Below are 27,892 nucleotides of genomic sequence, written 5' to 3'. Positions count from 1 at the left end.
GGTCAATGACTGGAAGACAGGTTGTAGGTTTTCATTTTTTCATGATGTTTAATGGATGATTATACTACAGTATGTGTACTATACACATTATTCTATAAATTGTATAACTTTGTTTATGATATGGTTTGGCATAACAACAGGCTTCATAGCCTGAACCCTGCCATATAAGAAATGCAATAAACTAAACTAGTCGTACTTTCTCTTAAAACAATAATCATCACCACCACGTCATGGGATTGTTAAGTGTTCACGGTGGTTAATATAATAATGCAATAAAAACAGGATACTCACGGAGCTAGAAAAAGATTTTCAATATTCTTTGGAAGATAAAAGATAGAAATATTAGGAATGATCTTTTTTCTATAATGTTCCTTCAAGCTTTGCCAAGTACGACCAGGACATACCTGAAACATATTCACAAAAGCAGTACTTTAAAGTCAGTTTCACAGCTGGTAACATTCAAGAATTTGGGACACAGCCAAGTATTCAACATGATAAGTAAAGAGGGCACTTCAAAACTATAGACAGATTCAACTTTTGATTCAAATACTACCAATTTTAAATGTCATGGGTTGAGAGATGTTAAGTACAATTCAAAAAACCTGATACTTACCTTGGATATGAACAGTAACAAAAGCAATGGTTATGGTTTGGTGATATGGAAGACATACATATATATATATACATATATATTTTTACTTGCTGATGTACCCGTGCTTTGCTACGGGATTCTCAGAGAGACTGACTTAGTGGTTTTCCTAACTGAATTCAACATAGGTAATTACACAACGTCAGTAGGAATGTAGCGACTGAAAGCAATGTTATCATATAAAATACTCGATCAAATGAAAAACCGCACACTGTCTCACTTTCAACGAACAGTACTACGGTGCCGATCTAACAGTCCGAAGTCCCAGAGCTGGAATGACCAGGTCGCAGACTGTCGTGAACACTCCTCTGCCATTATTCCGTTAAACATGCACACTGTTCATTCCAATTAGTGCCTCAGAGTAGGGACTGAATAGCTCGAATGCTATGATGAACCAGTGTGTTACGTACCAGTAGCATCAGAAAATTTTTGAACCAGAGGAATGGCATGCTAAAGAAGAAAGTTATCTAACTCCCCAGCTACTTCCCGCCAATATTCAGGCAGGCTGTTACACTCGGTATGACCGGGTGAGTTGGCCGTGTGGTTAGAGCCAGGCAGCTGTGAGCTTGCATCCGGGAGAGGGTGGATTCGAACACCACTGCCGGCAGGCCTGAAGTTGGTATTCGGTGGTTTCCCATTTTCACACAAGGTAAGTGCTGGGGCTGTACATTAATAAAAACAAAGGCCCCTTCCTACACACCCCTAGACATTTCCTATCCCATCGTCGCCATAAGACCTACCTGTATCGGTGCGACGTACAACAAATTTTTAAAAACATACTCGGTACGCAGCGGTAATCCTATCTATCGGAGATGAGTGGAAACAGAAGACACAAAGCACATCACAACAAACAATGGTCAATGTAATGTTATTGTTGATTAATTTTACGAGCTTTCTATACTGTAGGCCATCACATTAGTTTTCTTTCGGCTTTGAAATATTCGGGCATCTTATAAAATTATTTATATCGTAGACTGTACTTCCTTATTCTCAGACTTTACACACCGATTTTCATTAAATTCTGTTTACCCATTTTCTCGTGACTCAGCGCTGATATGGACTTAGTAACAAAAATCCAAATTCATGAATATCTCTGTGATTATAGGCAGTGCGGTAACAATGTATAAGACATAATTGATCAGAAATTTAATAACTTACTACGTTACCACTACTAACTTACTACATAACTAAAGTTATGTTAGTTATGTGGTATTTATCGATACGACCACTAATAACAAATATTTGAGAATTACATTTTAAGCCTTCTCCTAAACTACCACTTCACTCAGCGTGAATAAAATTATTGATGGCCTAGATAATAGCGACTTATTCCCCGACTTTGCATACCAATGTTCATTAAGATACGACCACTAATAACATAAACATTTGAGAATTAAATTTTAGGCCTTCCCTAAACTACCATTTTTCTCCTTGTGAGTACAATTATTTATAGCCTAGGTTGTAGCGACTTATTCCCCGTCTTTGTATACCGATTTCCATTAAGATACGACCACTAATAATATAAATATTTGGGAATTAAATTTTAGGCATTCCCCTAAACTACCATTTCACTCTTTGTGAATACAGTTTTTGAAGGCTTAGATTATATCGACTTATTACCGCGACTTCGCATACCGATTTTCGTTAAGTCATTACCACTAATAACATAAATATTTGATAATTAAATTTCAGGCCTTCCCCTAAACTACCATTTCACCCAGCGTGAACAAAATAATTTATAGCCTAGATTGTAGCGGTTCATCACCCGAATTTACATACCGATTTCCATTAAATTCGCTTCAGCCGTTTTCTCGTGATGCGTGTACATACATACAGACAGAGAGAAATTACGGAAAAGTAAAAACTGCATTTCCTTGTTACTGTGGACATGACCGATACAGAAATACCATTCTTTTCAAATTCTGGGCAATGTACAGACAAAACTCTTATTTTATATATATAGATTTATAACATACTATATTAGAGAAGTTCAACCACTAAACAAAATATTCCGTGCTTCTCCATACCTTTATTTAGTTTTATCTCACGGGACATGATAAAGAATACTTTGTATACCTACCCTGCTATCATTCAGTTTTCACTTGTTGAACTATCTGGCTGACAACTAGTCTCTGCCAAGTGAACTTTTGAACTTTAGATTTATTCCTTGAAAGATGGAAGTCAGAAGAGCTTTGTTACTTCAAGTGTGGTCACTCTAAATTTATATTAAGACATAACATATCCTTCTCCTGAATGACATAATGGGTGTGGCCTACTTGTATATAAGCTAAGAGTCCATGAAAGTAAGTGTTTTGTAATTTCAGTGAGTGACTGACGATGTGTGTGTAAGATGGGAACACAAAGGATGAATGTGGCTTGGTGAGGCAAGACAAGGAAGTCAATGGATCCTTAAATTTCGTAGATCTCACAGTAACTCACATTAATGGCAACTTCGATTTTCAAATTTACAGAAAACCTACTCACACCCCATTAACAATTAAAAACTTTATATTCTAACTCCCATAAATTGGCCACTTTTCACAGTTAAATTTACAGAGCTTTAAAAATCCCTCTAACACCCAAGAACCTTGAAACAGAACTAAATTATTATTATTATTTATTTTATGCCTTTGTATGTGGTGAAGTTAGGGCTCACGGCCCTCTCTTACACTTAACCACTATGTACAATACATAATCACATACTTTGGTAAAATAAAATTAACAGTCCCTAGGAGCTACCTAAATTTATGGAGTAATATTGTAACAGATTATAATTGTTATTTTTGATGATGAATATTACCTAGCCTATCTACATCACCTAAAAATAGTTCTAAATCACGCTTGCACTCATACACACTAACATTCATACAGGCTGGTCACGTATTTAAGAGGAAATCTCGACAAGACCGTTTAAATGAGACTGTTGAAGTGCTATTACATATACTGACAGGGAGTGTGTTCCATAGCCTTGCCCCAGACACTTGGAAAGAGTGGCTGTATACAGATGAATGATTAACCGGTATCATAAGGGTAGAAGTCGATCTGCCGGGCTGAGTGGCTCAGACGGTTAAGGCCCTGGCCTTCTAACCCCAACTTGGCAGGTTCGATCCTGGCTCAGTCCGGTGGTATTTGAAGGTGCTCAAATACGACAGCCCCGTGTCGGTAGATTTACTGGCACGTTAAAAAACTCCTGCGGGACTAAATTCCGGCACCTCGGCGTCTCCGAAGACCTTAAAAAGTAGTTAGTGGGACGTAAAGCATATAACATTATTATTAGAAGTCGATCTGGTGTTATGTCCATGGATAGATGAGAGGAAGTTAAAATGTGAGGATAGGTATTCAGGTGCAGATTCATTCAGAAGTCGAAAAATTAGTGTCGCAGTATCCTTAGTTGATCAATTTTCAGCCAGGATAGCTTCTCACAATAAGGGGAAATATGTGTCCTAAAGTTCAAAGAAAATATAAATCGTATGCAAAAGTTTGTTGCCCTTTGAAGTTTCATAGTTTGTTCTCTAGCTGCATCGGTTAATACGACATCACAGTAATAAATTATTGGAAAAATGAGAGTTTGAATAAGTTTAATTTTCATGCTGTGTGGAAAAATGGATTGTTTCATTTTTTGGGGGTGAAGAGATGCATATACTTTCTGCAGACACTTGTTATATGGTCATTCCAGTTTAATGTGTCACTCATGACAACGCCTAGGTTTTTTACAAACTTCTGAAAAGGTATAGCTTCACCACAGAGCATGAGGTTAGGCTGTTGTATGATATTTAACGTATTTAAAAGTCTAAGTTGTCGTATTATGATTGCTTGCGTTTTCTTCGGGTTAATTAATAGGCAGTTCTCTTTAGCATACGAGCTAATTTAATTTAAAGTCGAGTTCATATGGGGGATTGCTTTGTCAATGTCGGGGACCTTAAAGTGTGAGTATATCTGAAGACCGTCAGCATAAAGATGATAGTTGCAGTCGTTCAGATGAGCAGAAATGTCATTAATATAGATTAAAAATAAAAGAGGTCCAAGAATAGACCCTTGGGGAACGCCAGATAGCTTAGTCCTCCATTCTGTAGTCTTCATGTTTGATACAACTCGCTGTCGTCCGTTTTTGATGTATGAGCCCAAGAGCTGAATAGCAGAATGAGCCATGTGAAGTTTTTGTAACTTAGCTAACAATATGTCTATATTTGCAGTGTCAAACGCACTGCTAAAGTCTAGAAGGATAAGTATAGTCAGTTTTCGTTCGTCTCTAGCCCATCTAATGTCATCCGTGATTTTGATTAGTGTAGCCGCAGTACTGTGTCCTTTCTTAAAACCAGGCTGTAAGGGATCAAGTACAGAATGTTTTTCCAAGTATTTAACAATTCGTTTATGCATTATCTTCTCCAGAACCTTAGAAAGTGCTGTGAGGATGTAGACAGGTCGGCAGTCAGATGTATTGCTTGCAGGAGAGATTTTTAGGATAGGCACAATGAGTGCATCTTTCCATTTAATCGGGATTTTGCCTGAAGTGAGACAGGTATTAAGTAAATGTGAGATTTTATTGAATTAAACTTCCCTTCTTACTTCATGCTCTGTAATGGTATCAAATTCAAATACAGGACTGACTGCCTTAATATATTGTCAATAGTGTTTTGTACTATCGTTGTGTCAGGAGTGAGACGTTCCGTGGAGAAATATGTATTCAACTCATCAAGGGACACCTCGGGAACAGTATGCTTCGCAAGTGACTTGCCAATACCCAGTGACCAAAGTTGTCGCCATGTGGAACCAGTGTTAATGTTTTTGTTTAAATGCTGGAAATAATTAAATTTCTTATTACGAATTACAAGCTTAATTCGGTTTCGAAGAACACGGTACTGCTCATGTACGTCAGCTAGTTAAATCTGCTTATAGCGTCGGTGTAGTGCGTCTCGTTCTTTCATCATAGTCTTAACATCGGCAGTCAGCCAAGGGCAGGGTGGACGTGTTACTCTCACAGAACGCTTTGGTGCATGTTTGTTGTACAATTCATGTAAATGGGAATTAAATATTTCCACTTTCTCATCAATGTCACTCTTCATCATTATGTCATACCAGGGGCAGAGTTGTGCATCTTGTCTCAGTTGTAATAAATTCATCCTTTTAAAGTCTCTAAACGTTACATATTTTGGTCGGTACTTTGGCACGCGAAGAGAGTATGCTAAAAATATAAGGTCATGTTTAGATATGTCAGGAACAGACACTTGACTGTGGTGAAGGATTTTTTGAGAGTTATTTGTTATTACTAGGTCTATGAATGTGTCAGCGGAAATAGTGGAAGTATGGACGTGGTGGGTGGGTTTAAGGGGTAATATAGTCATGTCACAGGATTTAAAAACATTTTGTAGTCATAAGGCGTCGTCCTTCAGAGTTAATAAATTGGTGTCAAAAGTCTCCGAAAAGTATCTCGTGCTTGTATGATGGTGGCAGTCTCAGTAAGCTGTCTTCTAAGTCAAGGAAGTCTCGCACTGTGTCAGGAGGCCTATGTACTACACCTACAAGTACTTTTACAGAATTGACAAGCACCTCTACAAACATATATTCAGGAGCTGTTTTTACAGCAGGAGTAGACGTGTGAACAATTTTACTCTTGAGCATTGATTTACAATATAGGGCAACCCCACCACCTCGTCTGTTCGTCCGATCATGCCTGTGAATATCATAGCCCGATATGTCAACCATGCTTGAGGGAATCGAACTACAGAGCCAACTCTCGCTTACAGCAGCGATATGAATTGGACTGTCTTCAAATATCATCTTCAGTTCGTCGAGGTGAGCAATGATGGATTGGCTGTTGACATACGCACACAACAGGGCGCGATTAAATGACATCAGTTCCTTCTGTAAAATGGTATGGGTAGAACAGGAAGGAGAAAGTGGTGGGGAACGGTCAGAGGCAGGCCGTGTCCTTCCAGACGTATGTTCTGGTGAAAGGGCTGTGAAGGGAGAGTGAGGGGGGGTCTGTCCTACAGAGGAGTGATGAGGGGTGAGGGAGGAAGCAAGGAGGGGGACTTCCAATAGCACTTCTCAACACAAGCATGCTAAAGGAATGTAAAACATGTGGCTTACCTTAATTTCCTCGTACATACAGTGGCCAGCTGATTCACACACAAAACTACACAGAATGCACATTGTTCATATGTTGCTTTCACCATATTGCCTGATTAATGATTGTAATTCCGCGAGTGAGTTCACTTGGAATTCTTTCCGGATACGTGAATGATTATCCTTCCATCTTGGCTGTATGTGTTGTGCAGTCCAAAAGTGTCTCGTGCCTTATTCAAGATGCCCTTTCTCAACCTAGTGAGGGATTCAGTTATAAGTAGTTTGGAGCCTTTCAGCTGTCGCTTAGCGCGCCAAACTTGATCCCGCTGGTGGTAGCGGAGGAATTTTATTATGATAGGCCGATTACCCACGGTCACTATGTCCGCAGTCGATCTACGTTGGCGTCCCAGTTGATGACATCGATCGATGGAGTCCATGGACAGTTCGATTTTCAGGTTATCACGGAAAGTTTCAATGACCTTTCCATAGATGTCCTCATTAGGCGTCTCACTCACTCCATGCAGAAGGAGACTATTACACCTAGTGTACTGTTCCGCTTCGTCACTCCGAGCCTCCTGAATTTCCAGTCGTTTCTCAACATCTGCGACATTGTCTTTCAGAACAGAGAGTTCAGCAGAGATGGAATTTCGAAAAGTTCGGAAGTCCATTTGGAGCACAGTCAAAACATCGCTGGGGTTGGTAGCATTGCCGGTGGGAGCAGACATGGCTTCCTCCAGGTGGGCTTGGAATTGAGCCATTTGCTTCTCGAAGCCTGAAATTCTTTCCTTCACTTCTTTGAGGGTCATAGTTGCACACAGGATGAGTTTGTATCCTAAACTTTCGAATTACACTCACTCGCGATTACAACTTGCTAGTTGTCTTGCGATTTAGGCAGGTGAGTTGCGGAGCACACTTACATGCGTCTAGCTCTCTAGCTCTTAGCAAAAATCAATGGATATAAACCTGAAATGATTAACCGTTTAATAAATAAGGTCAAATTCAAATTAACAACAAACCTCATCCCTGACAAACCCAAAAAATCCAAATTCGTTATTACCTCCACCTACAACAATCCAAACTTTCACCAGGTCTTGAACCCAATAAAAAACAAAAATACCAGTATAGCTTTTAGGACAACAAACACTAACCAAAAATTGTTTTTTAATCACAACACAGTCAATTCAAGCAAAAACATTTACTCAGGCATATACAGGCTCACCTGCATGCAATGCAACGTCTCTTATATTGGTCAAACAGGCTGGAGTTTTTAAAAACTAGGTACTTAGAACACTATAATGCCAATAAGTTTTTTTTTTTTGCTAGTGGCCTTACGTCGCACCGACACAGATAGGTCTTATGGTGACGGTGGGATAGGAAAGGCCTAAGAGTGGGAAGGAAGCCGCCGTGGCCTTAATTAAGGTACAGCCCCAGCATTTGCTTGGTATGAAAATGGGAAACCATTTTCAGGGCTGCCGACAGTGGGGTTCGAATCCACTATCTCCCAGATGCAAGCTCACAGCTGTGCGACACTAACCGCGAGGGAAACTTACAGGACTAGCTAAACCATATGTTGTTACATGTATTTTTCTTTACCAACTAACAAAATATCTATACGCTTTACATTCTATATTTATTTGTTTATTTATTTATTAGTGCCTTCTGTACAGTGGCGAATTTAGGGTTCCAGGCCCTCTCGTACACTTACCACATACTAATCAGAATCTTAAATAAAATATTCAGATACTTAAAATACATAAAGTACATAAATTAATAGAATTGAAAATAAATTTAAATAAATTAATATTAAAAGTAATTAATATTAAAAACTCTTAAAAATGACTAATCCTCACGCACGCACACATTCATCCTTCAACCATTCAGTCAGCTGTTCTCAAAACTCTTCAAAATGACTAATCCTCAGGCATGCACACATTCATCCTTCAACCATTCAGTCAGCTGTCCTCAGCAGATAAGTCTCGGCAGGTGACCTTAAATTGTGATTTAAAAAAAAGCTAGTTTCTCTGACCTCAGCTGGCAGGGAATTCCATAATCAGGCAACAGTTACCACAAATGATCTATTAATTTTATTGGTGTAGTGCAGTGGAACAGAAAGAACGAATATAGAATGTGTATTTAAGTTGTGAAATGATAAAAAGATGAATTTAGAAGAAATATTCAGTGGCTGACTTTCGGGCTACCACTCTAAACACCACTGTTAAAGTGTATAGCTGCCAACATTTATCAGACATCAGCCATGAGACAGCCTGATAGTATGGGGTGATATGAACATCGTACCCGATATTGTAAATAAATCACAGGCAGGAATTCAGTGCTCGTTGAAGTTTAAGTGCTTCTTCTTTCGTCATGTCAACTAAAAACAATGTCACAATAATCAAGAATAGGGAGAATGAGTGTCGGTACGTGCTTGGCCTGTAGCTCAAACGGAGATACATCCCTCTGCTGTTTAAGAGGGTGTAGCACTCCAAAAATCTTTTTACTATTTCTTTTGTGTAATAAGACCAATCAACTGTTTCACTCATCATTACGCCAAGATTTTATACCGTTTTAGTGTAGGGAATAATGTTACCATTCAGTAGGATAGGTGAGATTGCAACATTGTTTGAACAGCTCAGTAATTTTTGTGATTCAATTATGATTGCCTGAGATTTTGTGCAGTTCAGTATAAGAGAGTTTCATTGTGCGTATATATTGAGTCATCGGAGGTCATTGTTAATATCTTGTCTTTCAGTGTTGATATATTTGAAGATCGTCAGCATAGAGGTAGTGTGTGTTATTTCCTGTTACAGATGGTATGTCATTGATATAAATACAGAAAATTAGGGGCCCTGGAATATTGTTCTGTGGGGCAACACTAAGTTTCATTTTCCATTTAAAGGCCTTGTCGTTTACTGTTACACACTGTTGACGGTTACTCAAATAAGAACTTAAAACCTTAAGTGCAGCCAGGTCAAAATTTAGCAGTTTCATTTTCTTTATAATAGTCAGAATTACTATAGTGTTAAAGGCGCTACTGAAGTCAAGAAGGATAAGTATAGTGAGAAGTGAGCAGTTGTTTGTCCATAGCGTTTCTAATGTCTTCAGTAACCTTCAAAAGTGCTGTCGCGGCACAGTGACCCTTCTTAAATCCAGACTTCAAACGGTCCAAAAGCATTTTTATTTAGGTATTCCAGAACTTGCTCGTATACTTAACGTTCAAAGGCTTTAGAAACCACAGGGAGTATAAACATAGGACGATAGTCAGAGGGTGATTGTGGGTCTAAACTCATTGCTAGTGGCTTTACGTCGCACCAACACAGATAGGTCTTACGGCGACAAAGGGATAGGAAAGGCCTAGGAGTGGGAAGGAAGCGGCCGTGGCCTTAATTAGGGTACAGCCCCAGCATTTGCCTAGTGTGAACATGGGAAACCAGGAAAACCATTTTCAGGGCTGCCAATAGTGGGGTTTGAACTCACTATCTTCCGGATGCAAGCTCACAGCCGCGTACCCACAACCACACGGCCAACTCGCCCAGTGGTCTAAACTCTTAAGTACCGGTATAATATTGGCTGTTTTCCAGACAGTAGGGAAAGTTCCGTTTAGTAAACAGTAGTTTAGTATGTGCGTCAGTAGTATAGGCAGGAGAGCATTCATAATGTTATGTATAAAAGTAATAGGAATATCATCTACACCTGTAGCTTTTGATTTAATGGAATACAAAGCCTTTTAAACCTGATTTTCTGTGACACTGTGAAATGTGAATGGTGGATTGGCTGGAGAGGAGGGCAGTGAGTTGGTGCAGTTAACTGGGGTAGGTTGAGTATTTATTCTGCTAAAGTGATTGTTCAGTTTGTCAATTGGAATGTCAGGAGTTATCTGTCTCTGCTGATGTTTTCCTATTCCCAGAGCTCTAAGTTGGTCCCATGTGTGACTAGAATTTAAGTTGTTAGCTAAATTCTGGAAATATATACTTCTTTTATTTCTGATTAACTGCTTTGTGCGATTTCTTACGATGCGGTAAGATTCAAAGTCTGTGTCATCTAGGGTTTGTTTATAATGTCGAAATAACGAATCACAGTGGGCCATCATTCCCTTGGCTTCATCATCTAGCCATGGACAAAAAGGGCGAGAAACTTGTATTCGACGTGTGTGTGTCTGTGTGTGTTTCTTTGCCGCATTATTTGTATAAAACGTCACTTCTTTATTGCTTATCACATGATCATTTGGGCATTTGTCGTACAAGGAGTCCAGACACCCCAGCAGTTTTAACAAATGTACTTTTATTAAGCATTTTATATATAATGTATATTAATATTAGCTTCCGGAGTCCGACTCATTGGCGGAGTGCTCAGTGTTGAGGCCTTCGGTTCAGAGGGTCCCCGGTTCGATTCCCGGCTGGGTCGGGGATTTTAATCACGTCTGATTAATTCTTCTGGTTCGGGGGATGGGCGTTTGTCCCAACACTTTCCTCTTCATATTCAGACAACATACTACACTACCAACCACCAAAGAAACACACAACAGTGATTACATCCCTCCATATAGGGTTGGCACCGGGAAGAACATGCGGCCGTAAAACAGAGCCAAATTTACATGTGCGGCACAGTTCGCACTCGCAACCCCACAGATGTGAGAAAACCGGAGGAAGAGAAGAAGAAGATTACTATTAGCCTCCAGAAACAGCACGACTCCACCACTCTTACTTGGATCCAAGGAGACTCATTTCCTTTTTAGGTATTCTACGTCATCTAAACTCTGGAAGTTTGAACACCTAACAAAATAGAATTCTGGATGAATGCCCCCGCCCCAATCACCAAACTGAAATCCTGGCTACACTACTGCTACCCTGGTTCCCTTTACTCCACACACTTTCGCTTTCACTTGACCAGAACCTCAATCTGAGCCACTTCATTTGATCCCCTCCCCTAATGGTCTCTCCTATCTTACCTGATGGCTGCAGGACATACTTCCTCCTCATTCTTCTTCCCATTATACTGCTCCACCTCTCTTTTCCTGGGAAAGCGATTAATGTACTGTGTTATGTGCAATGTGCAACTGTAATTTTTTAAAAACTATTTTACTTTACGTTGCACTGTCACAGATAGGTCTTATGGTAAAGATGGGATAGGAAAGGCCTAGGAATGGGAAGGAAGTAGCCGTGGCCTTAATTAAGGTTGCATGGTATAAAAATGGGAAGCCATGGAAAACCATCTTTTGGGCTGCCACTATCTCACAGGTGCAAGCTCACAGCTGCATGCCCCTAACCGCATGGTCAACTTGTTCGGTGCGTAATTATTGGAAGGATCTGTGAAAGTCTTCTTAACAATAATGCTACAATTTACTGAAAGATTGTTATGTTTTCAATGGGTTGGTTTGTAAAATATCCTCGGCTTACACTCTCTTATGAATGCTCATCATGCTTTTCACCAAATGCTTATCCCTTTTCACCACATCGCTCTTCCCTGCTCTATTCCCCTTCTGCGCATGTGAGTGTTTTCCACTAACTGCATGAGCTGTGTGATGTAGAATATTATGCACGATAGCAGTATGAAATTCCGTTATTTTAATTAGTTGTGCAGTTTGCATTCAACATTACAATTTTGTCATCATCTACCGTTTTTCTTCAATGGAACCTTAATGAATTTCAGACAAAGGCATGTTGAACAATTTGGAAATATTTCTTTTTGTTATCACATAGAGCTAGGACTTTTATAAAATTGCATTTTTTTTCCTAGTAACAAAGAAACATAGCTGCATTAGTTCCCTGCTCTGTTAGCCAAAAATTGTCAGATATTCAGTTTTGAAAACTTACATAAAATGTTTATTGTACACTGCAACTCAATAAGTGAAGATGGAAAGTAAAAACTGATTACGGACTAATTGCTGAAAACTACATCAGTTAAAAAATAATTTTTGTGTAATCATTTCAATAAAATTGATACAAAATTAAATAACATTTGTTCACATTTTAAACAATATTTTGATGATGATCGTTGTTTCAAGGGGCCTAACAGTCAGATCATCACCCCCCCCCCAAAGGTGCGAGGTGCAACAAAATGAAATGATAACGATAATTAAAACTTCAATATGTATCCACTGACTAGAATCCTATACATTGGTAATCAAACCAATTACAAGTATGACAGTTACTAATTACTACTCTAAATAAGAAAAAGTTCAAAACCTCTTTACCTTAGCAAATTTAGATAAGATTTATTTTTTAGGAAATTTTCTTTGTAGTTTTAGGGCATTACTGAAGAATTTTTAGATCATACACACTACTTTTAAGACATCTTTTGATAATTTATACATCATCAAAATCTTTGTCCTTGTTATCAGATATTCTGTATGGATATTTCTTTCAACCTTCAAGTGTCTAGAACACTTGGGATTAAAGGATATTTCTCAAAAAGAGCGCATTTTCTCATCAATGTCATCACAAAACCAAGAAAAAAATTTCAGAATGGGGTAACACACCCAGAAGGGAATGTCTACGAGGATCAATGACCTGAATGTTTGCCCCTTCAAACAGCAATAATAATAATAATAATAATAATGATGATGATGATGATGATGATGATGATTGTACCGGGCGGTACACCTCCATGCCGCTTGTTCAAATATTGTGCCAATTGAAACTCCTCTACAGGAGAAAGCCTGAACTTTAAAAAACTGTATTAACTGTTTCTCCAAAGATGGCTCTGTATGAATTTTGATGTGTTTTTGTTTGTCATTGATCAAGAAGTGTGGACATTTTCTAACAGATGTCTCTACAAAAAAAACAAAAAAAAAAAAAAAAAAAAAACACCTATGGTAATGCACTCTGGTGCAATGGAATGAACACTCTGGAAGAAATTTTTTATTCATAAGTTTTGTCTTTACTATATTTTGTTCTGTTATTTTTGGGTTGGCAATATTAATCCTTCCTTCCACCAGGTTTGAACTTAGCCAATCCCGAATTTCTTTAATTAATTTTCAGCCAATCATGTATGTCTTCTTCGATATGGATATGTTGCTCTAAGCTATCCAATAAAAGTGAGAGGGTGTGTCTACTCATTCCTGAAAGGTCTCGAATTTTCCACGAGGGTATAAAAACTGCTGTTTTTCTTGTCTCGGGGCCACTAGTATAATATCTAACTCAGTGTGTGGATATGTAGCAGGGGGCGGGAAGCGCCTCGTTCTTCAGTCAGCAGTTCTTCAACAAGGTAATGGCCTTTTAACATCTTTATTTCTTGCTAGCTCAGCAGTTTAACTCTCGGGGAAGGTTCGAAACCTTTAATATGTAACCTACCACTTTTAAAATGTAAATTCCTCTTCTGTCTATGTAAAATCTACATATCTCTTTAACTGTAAAGCAGGGATCGAGAGTGCTTTACCCTCTCGAGCTCCCCTTCATTTTGAAATTGAGGTGACTACGTTTTCATAACCGTTTCTAACACTTCCTTAATGTATTAAAGTTTTCTCATACGGGTCACCTCCCTAGCTTGGGATTAGCCCCTGTGTACCGGCCTAGAGCCATTTAGGTTTTAAAAAGTGTATTTGGAGGGCATGTTCACGCCTCCAGTCCTTTCTGTACTTTGGGCCAGTAACTTAACCTGATGTTTTATTTTCATTGCGAAGGCCCTGTAGGTTGGGTAGTAAATACCCGTTTCTTTGTGCGCCTTGAGGGCAAATAGAAGTGAAATTCGTTGTGGCCTTTGATAGGATTGAACTTTGAGAGCGGGTCTGCTCTTTCCTAAATTTGATTTCTGTGTGCCTCTAGGAGGCTTAACATTGTAATTAGGAGCAAGTGCTCCTTGGCATGATGGGGTTTTCTGCCCCTTTGTCCAATTTTGTACCTTGGTAAAGTTGGGCTAATAGCTCAAGGATTGTGATTGTGGGGCTCGAAGCCCAGACCCTGTAATAATCCCCTAACACTTGTAATTTCTTTGTATCTGATTTTGGCTTGTTGTTGACTTAAGTTTTCAAACTGTATGCTACCATTGTTAAGTTTTGATAATATAACCTTTGTTGAAATTTTAATTCATCTTTCGAACTTGTAGTTAGACCCATTCCAGCCCGCACCTTCTTTCACCTCTGCCTTCCACGGATAACTCCGTAACAATGATAATAAAAATAATGATAATTGTAATAATATCATCATCATCATCACCACCAGAATGTTAGTTACAAAATGAACATATAAACATACCTTTGTATCAGCCATGGTTTGCCATAATTTTTTTCCTTTAACTTTATTGTAAGAGTTTGTTTTAGAAATGTAATCTACAATTGCCTTCTTGTCATCAAATGTATACTCTTGCCTGCTCCCTCTGAAAATAAAATTTTTCATCACATGTTAATGACATCATCCACTCTAAAAACAACTAATTATAACGGGCATAGGCTGAACTAAGGTGGGACAAATTTCTTTAACATACAAATTTGTAAGTGCATTTTTAAATATGTAATACCCAGCAAGTTACCACAATGCTTCCGACATACCCTGTGTGTGTGTGTGTGTGTGTGCGCGCGTGCGCGCGCGCGCGTGTGCATGCACGTGCGTTCACATGTGCATGTACGTAAATATGTAGATTTTAAGTTTGATCCTCTCATGTATGCAAGACATTCTTTGCAGGTATTAAGAACCAATTAAATCTATATACTGTATATAAAAATGGATATGTGTGTGTTCCATATTTCCTCCTAAACCACTGGAGCAATTTCAGTCAAACTTGGTACACATATGACTTATTACCTGGAGAAAAACAATGTGGGGGTAGTAGAACACCCCTAGGGGTGGGGAGGGGCTGGCAAATTCAAATAATCTAAAATAGTGTCAAACTCATAGTTTTTGGGGTCAATGAGACGAATGGTGACTCTCCAGATGTCATTTAAGTCCAAGGTCAGCCCCAATCGGCACATCTACCATACACGCATATAACTTACTATGTGGAAAAAAATACTGTGGGGACAAGACAGCCCTAGCACCCCTAGGGGAGGTGGTGAAATGTAAAAATAACTGAAAACAACCAATTTTAGTGTGGAATCCATAGTTTTTGGGGTCATTAAGATGAACTGTGATACTTGGGATGCCGTGTAAGTCAATGCTCAGCCACAGTAAGAATGAAGGTTAGAAGTGGAGAAAAAGAATGTCCAAAATGGCCAAGATTACAAACGTGTCTCACCGCATAAATGGGTACATGTATGACTTACTATCTGGAAAAATTACTGCAGGTAAGATACCTCTAGAGAAGATGAAATGTAAAAATAAAAAATAAAAAAAAGCCAATATTAGTGTAGAATCCATAGTTTTGTGGTTGCCGAGATGAACTGTGGCAATCTGGATGCTGTTTAAGTCACAGTTCAGTTCCAGTCAGAATGGAGGTTGAGAAAGGGTGAAAAAGAAAGCCCAAAATGGCCGAGATTATGAATGTATGGGTGTGTGCGTGTACGTTCCAGTATAGCTCATGACCAAACTTGGTACGCATATGACTTACTATCTGGAAAAAGACACTGTGGCGGTAAGACAAACTTAGCACCCCCAGGGGCAGGGCTGAGCAGGGGGCGACATGTAAAAATAATTTTATAAAGAGTGTCACATTCATAGTTGTTTTTTTTTGGGTTGCTGAGATGAATAGTGGCACTTTGTTCTTTATTTCCTCGGATCTTACAGTAATTAAATCAATCGATTCTTCCAAGGAACACAGTAACTCCAACCTAAGCTATATATTGTTAACACTAACATGAAATTACATTCTATTAAATTAAATTAAATAAGTGGACTAACAAAATAAGATAAGGTAAATAATCGTCACCACGGCAAAATGGCCCCTGGCCAACTTCTAATGGAGATCTGCTCGCCATGGCAATACGTCACTAAAATAACATAACAAAACAAAATTTGAATAACTGTAATTACAAAGTTACATGACAACATAAAATAAGGCAACAACTGAACAACGAAAAAAAAAAAAATCTATTACGAGAAACAGTAGCTGGCAATACTGCATGGCCTTCCCTCATCCTATTATGTCAGCGAAACCTGGCTATTCTTTTCCCCCCTCTCACGTCACGCATTTGAGTGAGCAGCCACTGTCAATAGTCAACCTGTCTGCTTCCTCATATCATGAGACCTATATTACTGCCCCAGGCTTGCCGACACCAACTCACCTCTTACTCAATCTGCTGAGCTGTGCCTACCTATGTTACAACATTAATCACGGACACTTCACCCTATATCTTCAAGTCTAATTATATTGCATTAATTCATATCACCAAACTCTATAACTCTCTATAACTTAATCACTCTTACAGTTATATCCATTAAATCCATCCTCCTACTGTCTCTTTTCTATCACTCTGTACCAAACCTCCAATACAATCGCAACACTTTCTATCACTTAATCACTCTTCGCTAACCTTACCACCTCACAATTTTTACAATCACTCTATACCCAGTCTCCCATTAACTTGCACCATTGACAAACACAATCACTCTTAGAATAATCACACTTAACGACCACAACTCCATTCTCGATCAAATTCCACATTAAATTCACTATTAATTTCAAATTTACAATCAACCACTCTTAGCATAATCACACCTAACAAAAAACCCATCATCCCCATCAATCTCATAATCACTCTTAAACTAGCCATACAACTTACATCACCACTTTATATTATTTACAGTCACTCTATACTATTTCACCCACCAACTTCCACTTATTTTCATTCCCATCTCATTTAAATTTTTTTTTGCTATTTGTTTTACGTCGCACCGACACAGATAGGTCTTTGGCGACGATGGGATAGGAAAGGCCTAGGAAGTGGAAGGAAGCGGCCGTGGCCTTAATTAAGGTACAGCCCCGGCATTTGCATGGTGTGAAAATGGGAACCACGGAAAACCATCTTCAGGGCTGCCGACAGTGGAGCTCGAAGCCACTATCTCCTGATTACTGGATCCTGACCGCACTTAAGCGACTGCAGCTATCGAGTTCGGTAAATTTAAACTTGCTTACAAACAATTATGATACAACAACTGCAATATCACCTTTCTCCTCACTTCATCACTCTTCCCACTTACCACCTTTCATCAGGTCTTATTATATTGCCCAAGCTACAATGACCTAAACTCCAAATTAACTAACTTAATCACTTTCACATACCACCAAATCAACACCTTAACTCGAATCTCTCTAAGGCCAACCTCCAACCTGCTTACATCCACCCTTTATTATATCACCAACCTCAGTAATTAATCACTCTTAAATACCACCAACTCTACCTCTTACAAATAACAATACATTTCCACCATTAATTTACTTCCTCTTATACAATTAACAAACACACTCCACCACTCACCATATTTAATTTCTTAACAATAATTCTAATCAGTCTAAGCACTCCAAGATTAAACTTCCACCACCTTTTAGCCAATCTTCATTAATTACTCACTCTTACACACCAATGAATCAGCCTCTTAATCATCATCACTAATACCGTCACTTATTATTCTGATAAACATTGTTCACCACTTAAACCACCTCTTAATGCCTATACCATCCCTTAATTCTGATATGCTTAACTAAACTCCATTTACACCACCTCTTTAGGCCTTTACCATACACACTTCACCACAGCTAAATCTTCCTCTGCTGAGCTCGATAGCTGCAGTCACTTAAGTGCGGCCAGTATCCAGTAATCGGGAGATATTGGGTTCGAACCCCACTGTCGGCAGCCCTGAAGATGGTATTCCGTGGTTTCCCATTTTCACACCAGGCAAATGCTGGGGCTGTACCTTAATTAAGGCTATGGTCGCTTCCTTCCAATTCCTCGGCCTTTCCTGTTCCATCATCGCCATAAGACATACCTGTGTCGGTGCGACGTAAAGAAAAAAATAATAATCATCTTCCTTCTTCTTCTTCTTCATCCATTTCCTTTTCCAGATTCTCTCTGGGTAGGGTAGTAAACCAAAAGCCCTCGACCTTACTCGATCTTTCCACCATTCCTCTTCTAGTACATTATTGCTATCGACTCCTCTATTTGCAATACAGTCAACAACAGAGCTCCTCCATCTCATTCTAGGACGTCCCCTAGGCCTCTTTCCTGCCTCTGTATCCATGAATTTTCTCTTTGGTATTCTCTCTCCTGGCATTCTCATCATATGTTCAAACGATTTTAGCTTTGCTATATCAATCTCTTCTTGAAGTTTACACACTCCCACACTTCTCTTTATTTCCTCATTTTGTATTCTATCCTGTCTTGCCTTTCCCTGTTTGCTCCTCAAGAACCTCATTTCAGCTGTTTGTATCTTACTTTGGTTCCGCTTAGTTAATGTCCAGGCTGCTGAAGCATAAGTCAGTATAGGTTTATAATAGGACACGTATAAAACCTTCTTGCACTTCATTGGCACATCTTTGTTCCATACAATGTCTCTCACACACTGGTAGAAACTTGCAGACTGCTGTATTTTCAAATCAATTTCTCCATCCAAATTTCCATCTTGTGGCATCACACTGCTCAAATATTTAAAAATTTTCACTACACCTGGGGGACTAAATTCCAGCACCTCGATGTCTCCAAACACTGTAAAAGTAGTTAGTGGGACATAAAGCAAATAACATTATTACAAGATTTTTCTGGAACCTCTCTGTAACTCTCTGTAGTTTGGAGTCCCAGTCCTCTAACCACTTTGAGAAAATTGCCGCAGTCATCCATAAATTCTTTTTTGAATGATATGTAACTGGAAAATTGCTTACATAAAGATTTTTAAAGCTGCGTGGCTTTGCAGCTTTACCAATAACTAACCATAAGCTTTCGCTGGTCAACAACAGCGTAGTATGATGATACGATCCGTGAGTTTTCTTTGAACCAGCGAATTGTTCATGTTTGTAGGCTAATGGCCTATCTGGAGTGGTTCGGTAAAACAATCTAGTCTCGTCTACATGGTGAATGTCATGATTATCGCGCAATTGTTATCACCTCTAGAACAGAATTCTTATCAACAACATATTTCATATAAAATACAGATTACATTGAGCAAAAAGCAAGAAACTCTAAATCGCAAATTAGCATATTTAAAAAGAGAAAAAGCAAAATCACTAAATCGGAACAGTAGCATAAAAATATCTCCCTCCTCTTGGAACAATGTTCCTACTACAATCAATCTATCTGACTTCTCTTTTTCAGACAAAGAAACACAATTATTTAACCAAGGCCTAAAACATAATTGGCCCAACCCACATAAAGCAAAAGATATAATCACCACAATAGCCGAGGTTGAAGCTAACATAAATAAACAAATTCTAACAGACAAACAGAATGATGTAAAATATGAAATTAAAAAGAAATTGCCTGCTCTTGTAAAAGAAATTTCTAACAAAAATAACTCTACCTCACAAAAACAGATCCTAGACCTAAGAAAACAAAAAGTTGACACTAATAACATCATAGTAACTAAAGCCGACAAAGGCAATACTATAGTCTTAATGAAAAAACAAGATTACATCTGTAAAACAGAGGAGTTCTTCTCTAATGAAACTTACACAATAATCCCAAAGGATCCCACTATAAAAACTCAACGTAACCTAAAAACACTCTTAAAAGATTCTCCATTTTTATTTAATGAACATGAATACCGAAGTCTCATTAATATGAACCCCAAATAACCCACCGTCAGATCATTACCCAAGGTACATAAAAAGGACGTTCCCATTCGACCGATCATAAACAGCCAAAATAGCCCGATGTATAAAACTTCACAATTCCTCCAAAAATTTCTCAAAAAACATTTTAAATTTCATAACAAACACCATAAAAATTCAATAGCATTATGTGAAATCCTTAAAAAATTCAACTTAAAACCTAATCACATAATGTGCTCTTTCAACGTCACTAACATGTATTCAAACATTCCCGCTAAAAATACTATAGAAATAATAAAAAACAATGTTTCCAAACATAGCAGTTTAAGCAAAATAGAAATAGAAGAACTTTTAAAAGTACTAAACTTTGTCTTACAAAATAACTATTTCACTTTCAACGATAAAATATACAAACAAGAAGGCCTGGCCATGGGAGACCCTTTGTCAGGAATCCTTGCTGAAATTTATATGGATAACCTCGAAAACATCAAAATAATAAATAACATCAGTGGATTAAATCTATGGCTACGCTATGTCGATGACACGCTAGTAATAACTGATAAAAATCTCAACAACAGTGAGAACATATTAACTTATTTAAATGATCTAGATAACAACATCAAATTCACTAAAGAGGATGAGAACCACAACTCCATTAATTTTCTTGACATCACAATAACAAGAGTTTTCAATAAGTTTGATTTCCGAATTTACAGAAAGCCCACATTCACGCCTACAACTATTAAACAAAATTCCCTACATCCAGTCCTCCTTTTACAGTATGGTATACAGAGCTCTAAAATTCCCCTTTCAACCATCAATTTAAAAAAAGAAATAAATACAATAAAAGAAATAGCCTCTTTCAATGGATATAACCCCTCAATTATAGACAAACTAATTAATAAGGTTAAATTGAAACTATCCACAAACCTCCCCCAATAAAAAATGAAAAATCAAAGTACACAACCTTTACATACACCAACCCAATCATACATCAAATAACCAATACCTTAAAAAATCAAGAGATCAAAATAGCTTTCAAAACTCAAAATTCAAACCAAAAAATGTTCTTCAACCACAATACAATAAATTCCGAAAATAATAAATATTCAGGCTCCGGTATCTATAGATTAAAATGTAATGAATCCTCAGTTCATAAGTCGGACAAACAGGAAGAAGCTTCATAACTAGGTACTCCGAACATTTCAATGCTCAGAAACATATGAGCAATCACATGAAAGAAACTGGGCACAATTTTACCACAATTGAACAGGACCTTCAAATTTTAAAAAGATTAAAAAAAGGTAGACTCATGACTGAATTCGAGAATTTATATATATTTTTAGATCAAAAATTCAATCCTAATAAAAATTTAAATGATCCAATAGACAATAGAAGCCCTTTATATGACCAACTGGTGGCATTGTTTGATAAAGTAAACTTTCAAGACAAAAATTTCTTCAATATTTTCAATACAGTATCAATAAACACTCCTTCCACGTCACCAAACTCATCACACCCCCCTTCCCTGCCCAATTTACGTAACTCACCTTCACGAGCCAATCTTAAGCTCAAAAATGCTTCACACCCCTTCACTTCCCCCACCATACACAACTCTCATCCGAAAACCAATCACAAACCTATAGCCCCGCCCCCTCCAAAACATTCCCCTCCGCACAGACGACATGCGTACAACACCAGGAGTAAAAACGTTAGCGACCACTAGTATCCTAACAATGATTCACACAAGAAGTCAAACAGGCCAACACGCCATAGGTAAGTACCAACATCCTCTCTTCAATACTTTTAAAAAACCTTCCCAAGTTTTTTCTTCCATTCTCATCAAAATTAATACAGTTTTTCCTTTCTTCATTTCAGAACCAACCAATCTACAACTTTATTTTAACAACCACATCGAACCTTCACAGCATTCGTCAATATATAAAAATTTCCAATTTCAACACTTTGAAAATATATCGTCAATCAGTTATGAAAACAACAGCCATTCAACCTCAAGTCAAATTTTACCAACGTAGAGAATAACTGCTTATCATAATTCTCTACAAACTTACTCCGATGACTCGAAATAAATTCAAGCCAACTTTAAACTTTATGTCTACACAATCTTGCTGAACTATTCTAGAAACAACCTTTGAACTGTTTGACCTTCAAACATTACGGGCAAATATACGCTGGCGTCTTCAACATTTGCCCAGCATTTTGGAATGTTTTTCCTTATCATTTATATTTATTAATGTAATCCTCACCATATTCTTTTACCTCATATTTATGTGTTATTCTCCTTATGCATCAAACTCTGACTACGGCTTTAAACCATCAGCTGCCACTCATAATTGTAAGACACCTCCATTTTTTAATGTACCACTAAAGAACCTACTATTTTAATATCATCTGAATGCATTGTATATATTTTTAATGAAATGATTTTACAGTAGAAGTCCGCTATAGCGAGTACGATATATAACGAGAACTCTGTTATAGCGACGACTTTTTCTGCCCCTTCAAAATTCCTATGTTAAACTGTGTATCGTTCTTCGGTTACAGCGAGAACCCTATCACTAGCGCATCTGTTATTACAAGCGATTAAGCGCGCACGATTTTTTCCGTTACCAACATTTATACACCCCAGCGATGATATTGCATGCGATAGATTACCTTCGGCATCATTTCCTCTCTCTGTGCACTAGCGATTTATCTAGTCTACATTCGAAGGCGATGTCGGAGTCGATTAGTAATAACCGCCAACAGCTGTTCTGTAAAGAAAATTTGAAATGAAAGAGAACATATTTCCGTAATAAATGCGTAAATAACGTGTCCGATAACGGTTGTTAACTTGTTAAAATATTAAGGCTGACTAAACTACCGCTTAATTTTGAGGCTACCGGGCGAGTTGGCCATGCACGTAGAGGCGCTCGGCTGTGAGCTGGCATCCGGGAGATAGTGGGTTCGAATCCCACTGTTGGCACCCCTGAAGATGGTTTTCCGTGGTTTCCCATTTTCACACCAGGCAAATGCTGGGGCTGTACCTTAATTAAATTAAGGCCACGGCCGCTTCCTTCCAACTCCTAGGCCTTTCCTATCCCATCGTCGCCATAAGACCTATCTGTGTCAGAGAGACGTAAAGCCACTAGGAAAAAAAAAAAAAAAAAAAGGCTAAATACTGCAATTAAGTAAGAATGGGATAAACCTCGAGATATGGCAGGATGCTTAATTGATTTCAGAGGTTAGTTTATATTTTGTCGCGTCTGGTTAATTTACGGAAAAATTATTATGAAAATTTATAGCGAGAAAGTTATAGTTTCTCTACTGGCGCTTGAAGTGTGTTTTCATCATACGTATAGTACGGTTAAGTTAGGATACGTGACACTGTTTGAATAAGAAAACTGAAACGTTTGCAACAAAATGCGATCGATCATCTTCGGTACGGTATAGTTTTCCCACTTTGTTGTGCATTTGCGAGCTCTCTCGTTGACATTCAAAGGCGATGCTGGAGTTGATTAGTAACACCCATCGACTGCTGTTCTCTAAAGAAAATTCGAAATGAAAGAGGATAACACGTTTTCGTAATAAATGCGTAAATATCGTGGCCGATAGCAGTTGTTAACTCGTTAAAAATAAAGACTGAAGTAAACGATATCGTCATTTTAATGTAATATACGGAAATTAAGTAAGAATGTGATACACCTCAAGATATGGCAGAGTACATCACTGATTTCAGAGGATATTTCATATCTTCTCGCGTCTAGTTACGGCTATTTACATGTAAATTTTTCGCGTGGAGGTTATTTCTCTACATGCGTTTCAAATATGTTTTCATCATAGGCTACATGTACGGTTAGGTTAGGTGACGCTGTTTGAAGAAGAAAGCTGAGGTGTTTGCCACAGAAATCTCTGGAGTGATACCGTATTTTTCCGAATCCAAGATTTTTTTCCTCAGAACCTCATGCGAAAACTCAAGGGTTGTTGCATTCGCGGCCTAACAGTAAGTTAATTGATACCACTGGCAACTACCAAGGTAACCACACTGCTTCTTTTCACACGCGCACAGAACTCGTTGACAATAAACGACCGCCTCTTTACTACACATCGCTACCAGTTGTACAGTGTACAGTGCCTGTGTGTTTCTCAAATCTGCAGAATGGCATCAAACCATGCGACCCTTCGAATTCTTAGAAAAGCCATGGCTACTCAGTGGCAGAGTCATAACGCGTCTATTGTACTTGACGCTTAGTAAAATTAAGGTTTATAGACAGCAGGAATATTTTCGTGATGGGTAGTCGTATTGTAAAGATACGTGGAAAAGGTATCGCCAGCAAATTTTCAATGGGTTCTAGTCGGTATTATGATGCCAATTTTAAGTTGATGTTTATTAAACACTCGAAAATGTAACATAATTGTGCAGGCGCAAGAACATACGACATAGGCCTAACTAAAACCAGTATTTGGCGTTAGCGTGAAGACAAAGAGCTAAAAAAATGCGTACCGGTACTGTACAAAAATTGCATTCAGTGGTCCGCAAGAAGGACGCTTTAAAGAAGTCGAAGATGAAATTGTGAGGTATGTGCACGAAAAACGCAAGGGAGGAAGGGCCATACCGTGACGCAATAAACTCATTCGTTGACTTTCAACCTTCGCGATTAGGCCTATACATCGCTAGCCGCTGAATTTGACCGAACCCGACAAGTGAGACGTGCGTGTAGCGGTATCCGGTTATATCTGACGCTGCGTAAAAAGTTTTATAGACAGCAAGAATAATTTCCTGATGGATCGCTGTATTGTAGAGACGCATGGAATAGGTATTGCCGGAAAATTTTCAACGAGTTCTTTTCGGTATTATGATGCCAATGTTAAGTTAATGGTCATTAAAACCGCGAAAATAAAAAATAATTGTGCAGCCACAAGAAAAAAAAAAGAAATACGGCGTGACGAAAGTCAATGTACGGCGTCAAAAATAGTGTAAAAATGCGTTGGCCTAATGTACAACAAGGCATTCATATGATTTTATAAACTTCTTTTTGAGCCTGATTTCAATTTTTGAAGGGAAAAGTGGGGTTCATCTTGGATTCGGAGAAATATGGTACTATATTTTTTTTTTCAGAATGAAATTAAACATACACTTTCACGTAGTATCGGATTACGAAAAATAACATACAAGCCGTAGTGTGGATATCATCTGCGGAAACACAAGTTTTGAACAAAATGATTGCCGTTTCATACCAATTTTTATGTGCATGAAGGGTTTTCCGACTTTTATTTAAAAATCGGATATAACGACAATCCATTATAGCGAGTAAATTTTTCGCGGTTATGAATTCTCGCTATAGCGGACTTCTACTGTATATGCTTTCCACTATATATTTAAAATTTAATATTGACTAAGGCTTCAAGCCATCTTCTGTACCACTGTACCATCCTATGACGTCTTTTTCATCAAGTGAACAACACGTTTTTATCATTACAATTGAGTTTTAGTTATTTCATGAACATTTGTATAATAGCTATAGAATGTTTGAAATGTTATCTGACAAAATAAGGTTTTGATTAGTGACTGAAGATGCCTCGAAATATGAGGCGAAACATGTCTCACTTCTGAAAAATGTTTTAAGTTGGATGTCAATATCTTGTATTGTATTGAATAGGTGGAAGTAAAATTAAAAAAATAAATAAAAAAATCCTATATACTTAGAGAAATTTTCAATATGGACAGAAAGATGATTTTCATCACTTGTAATACCTGTTTTATTTCAAGGTGCAACGAATCACATTTTGGAGAATGGTCCTTAGTATCAGGCACGGAATTGTGCATAGAAATTTTTCCTTTGCTAGGTCCATGGATCAATTTACAGTGATGACACACAGGCAGTGGAGAGCCTTATCAGTCATACAGAGAAGTTATTTAGTGTTCATAACACTAAATTATAAGGATCTTTAGGTTATACAGGTTATTTAATTTGCCTACCTCCGAAGAAATAAGGGGCTGGTGAACCACCCGGTATATATAGATGTTTTTATCTCAAGTACTGTATTTTCTAATTTTATTTAAATTGCATTAGTTTCATAAGACTGAAAACATCACAGTTATAGAAAAGTCGTGTCCTTTACTGGGAGATTATGGCCCACGTTCTCTTTGCTGATGCCATGAACTTCAGGGCGGCTTTGTATTTTGATATTGCACTGTAACATCCAGAGTCTAGCCACGGCATATTGCACACCACCATGTGTATAGTTCTTACATTATTCAACATACAAATGTTACATTTAAAAACACTCCAATGTTTCCATGATGGTACATTTCACAAAAAAACAAGTAGGAAACACATTGATGATAGAAAATTTTCACATAATCATGGCAGGAAAATTATGCAAATGTTTGTTTTCCCACAAATATCCATTGGAAAATTATGTGAGGTGGATAATTTTGTGGGTAAATATGATATTTGTCTGCTTGCTTTGCAATTCACAAAATCTCCAATTCTGCTCAAGCGGAGTTCATCATTGTGCCTTACGCTCCACTCAAGAGTGACATGGATTAAGATGTATGTGTCCATCACCCATTTCAGAATGTCTCTTAATTTTCATAGCTTGTCCCTCCAGTTTGGTGTTTAAGTGATGATATGCATTTGTTTTACATTGCATCGACATAGATAGGTTTCATGGTGAAGATGGAATTGGGAAGTGTTAGGAATGGAAAGTATGTTTTTTTTTTTTTTTTCAATTGGTTTTACGTCAATCCGACACAGAGAGGTCTTACGGCGACGATGGAACAGGAAAGGGCTAGGAGCTTGGAAGGAAGCAGACTTGGCCTTAATTAAAGTACAGCCCCAGCATTTGCCTGGTGTGAAAATGGGAAACCATGGAAAACCATGTCAGGGCTGTCGACCCATTATCTCCTGAATGCAAGCTCATAGCTGCAAAACCCTAACCGCATGGCCAACTCGCTCGGTCCTGATGATACGGAAACAGAACTTTAATCTCATACAAGTGCTCTTGTATTACGGATTTCGTTTAGCAGAACCAAGTATGTATGTCTTGAGCCATTTTAGCGTGATGATTACTCAACATTTCATCTGATCTGAACCTTGTTGCATTTTGGAATACCATATATCTTACATTTAAACAGTTTTTGCTAGTGGTTTAACATAGCACTAACTCAGACAGGTTTCAGCAACAATAGGATAGGAAAGTGTTAGACCCTGGAAGGAAGCAGCCATGACCTTGAATAGGTACAGCCTAGTTCGAAAAGAGGAAACCATGGAAAAATATCTTCAGCGCTGTCGCTGGTGGGCTTCAAACCCACCTGCTTCAAGGAACAAATGTTAAGATCATCTGGTTCATTGCAACAGGACGAATGGATACTGTGTGTGCACATAAACCTACAGTAAATTCTATATTTCCAATATAAATTACATAATTTACACTCACCTTTGAAATTTAGATATTGAACATTCAGAATCACTCCAGTCATCAATATGTGGTCTCTTCTGACAAGGTGTTGGTTGTTTCCTGCCACAGTAACATTTTAATTAATAT

General features: G+C 38.1%; 1 protein-coding gene across 4 annotated transcripts in view; it reads right to left on the bottom strand.

Moving 5' to 3' along the window:
• Window positions 1-27,892, bottom strand: part of LOC136872433 (uncharacterized) — a 383,991-nt gene that overhangs the window by 241,014 nt on the left and 115,085 nt on the right. For all 4 annotated transcript variants that reach the window (XM_067146250.2, XM_067146249.2, XM_067146251.2 and 1 more), the window contains 3 exons: window positions 27,785-27,865; window positions 14,905-15,025; window positions 292-404 (listed from right to left, as the gene is read on the bottom strand). In XM_067146250.2, coding sequence (XP_067002351.2) covers window positions 292-404; window positions 14,905-15,025; window positions 27,785-27,865 — 315 coding nt within the window. The remainder of the gene's footprint in view (window positions 1-291; window positions 405-14,904; window positions 15,026-27,784; window positions 27,866-27,892) is intronic.

This window comes from Anabrus simplex, chromosome 4, assembly GCF_040414725.1.
Source record: "Anabrus simplex isolate iqAnaSimp1 chromosome 4, ASM4041472v1, whole genome shotgun sequence".
In the NCBI taxonomy this organism is placed as follows: domain Eukaryota; kingdom Metazoa; phylum Arthropoda; class Insecta; order Orthoptera; family Tettigoniidae; genus Anabrus; species Anabrus simplex.
The sequence above is the reverse complement of the archived record's forward strand: the minus strand, read 5'-3'. Positions and strand labels throughout refer to the sequence as shown.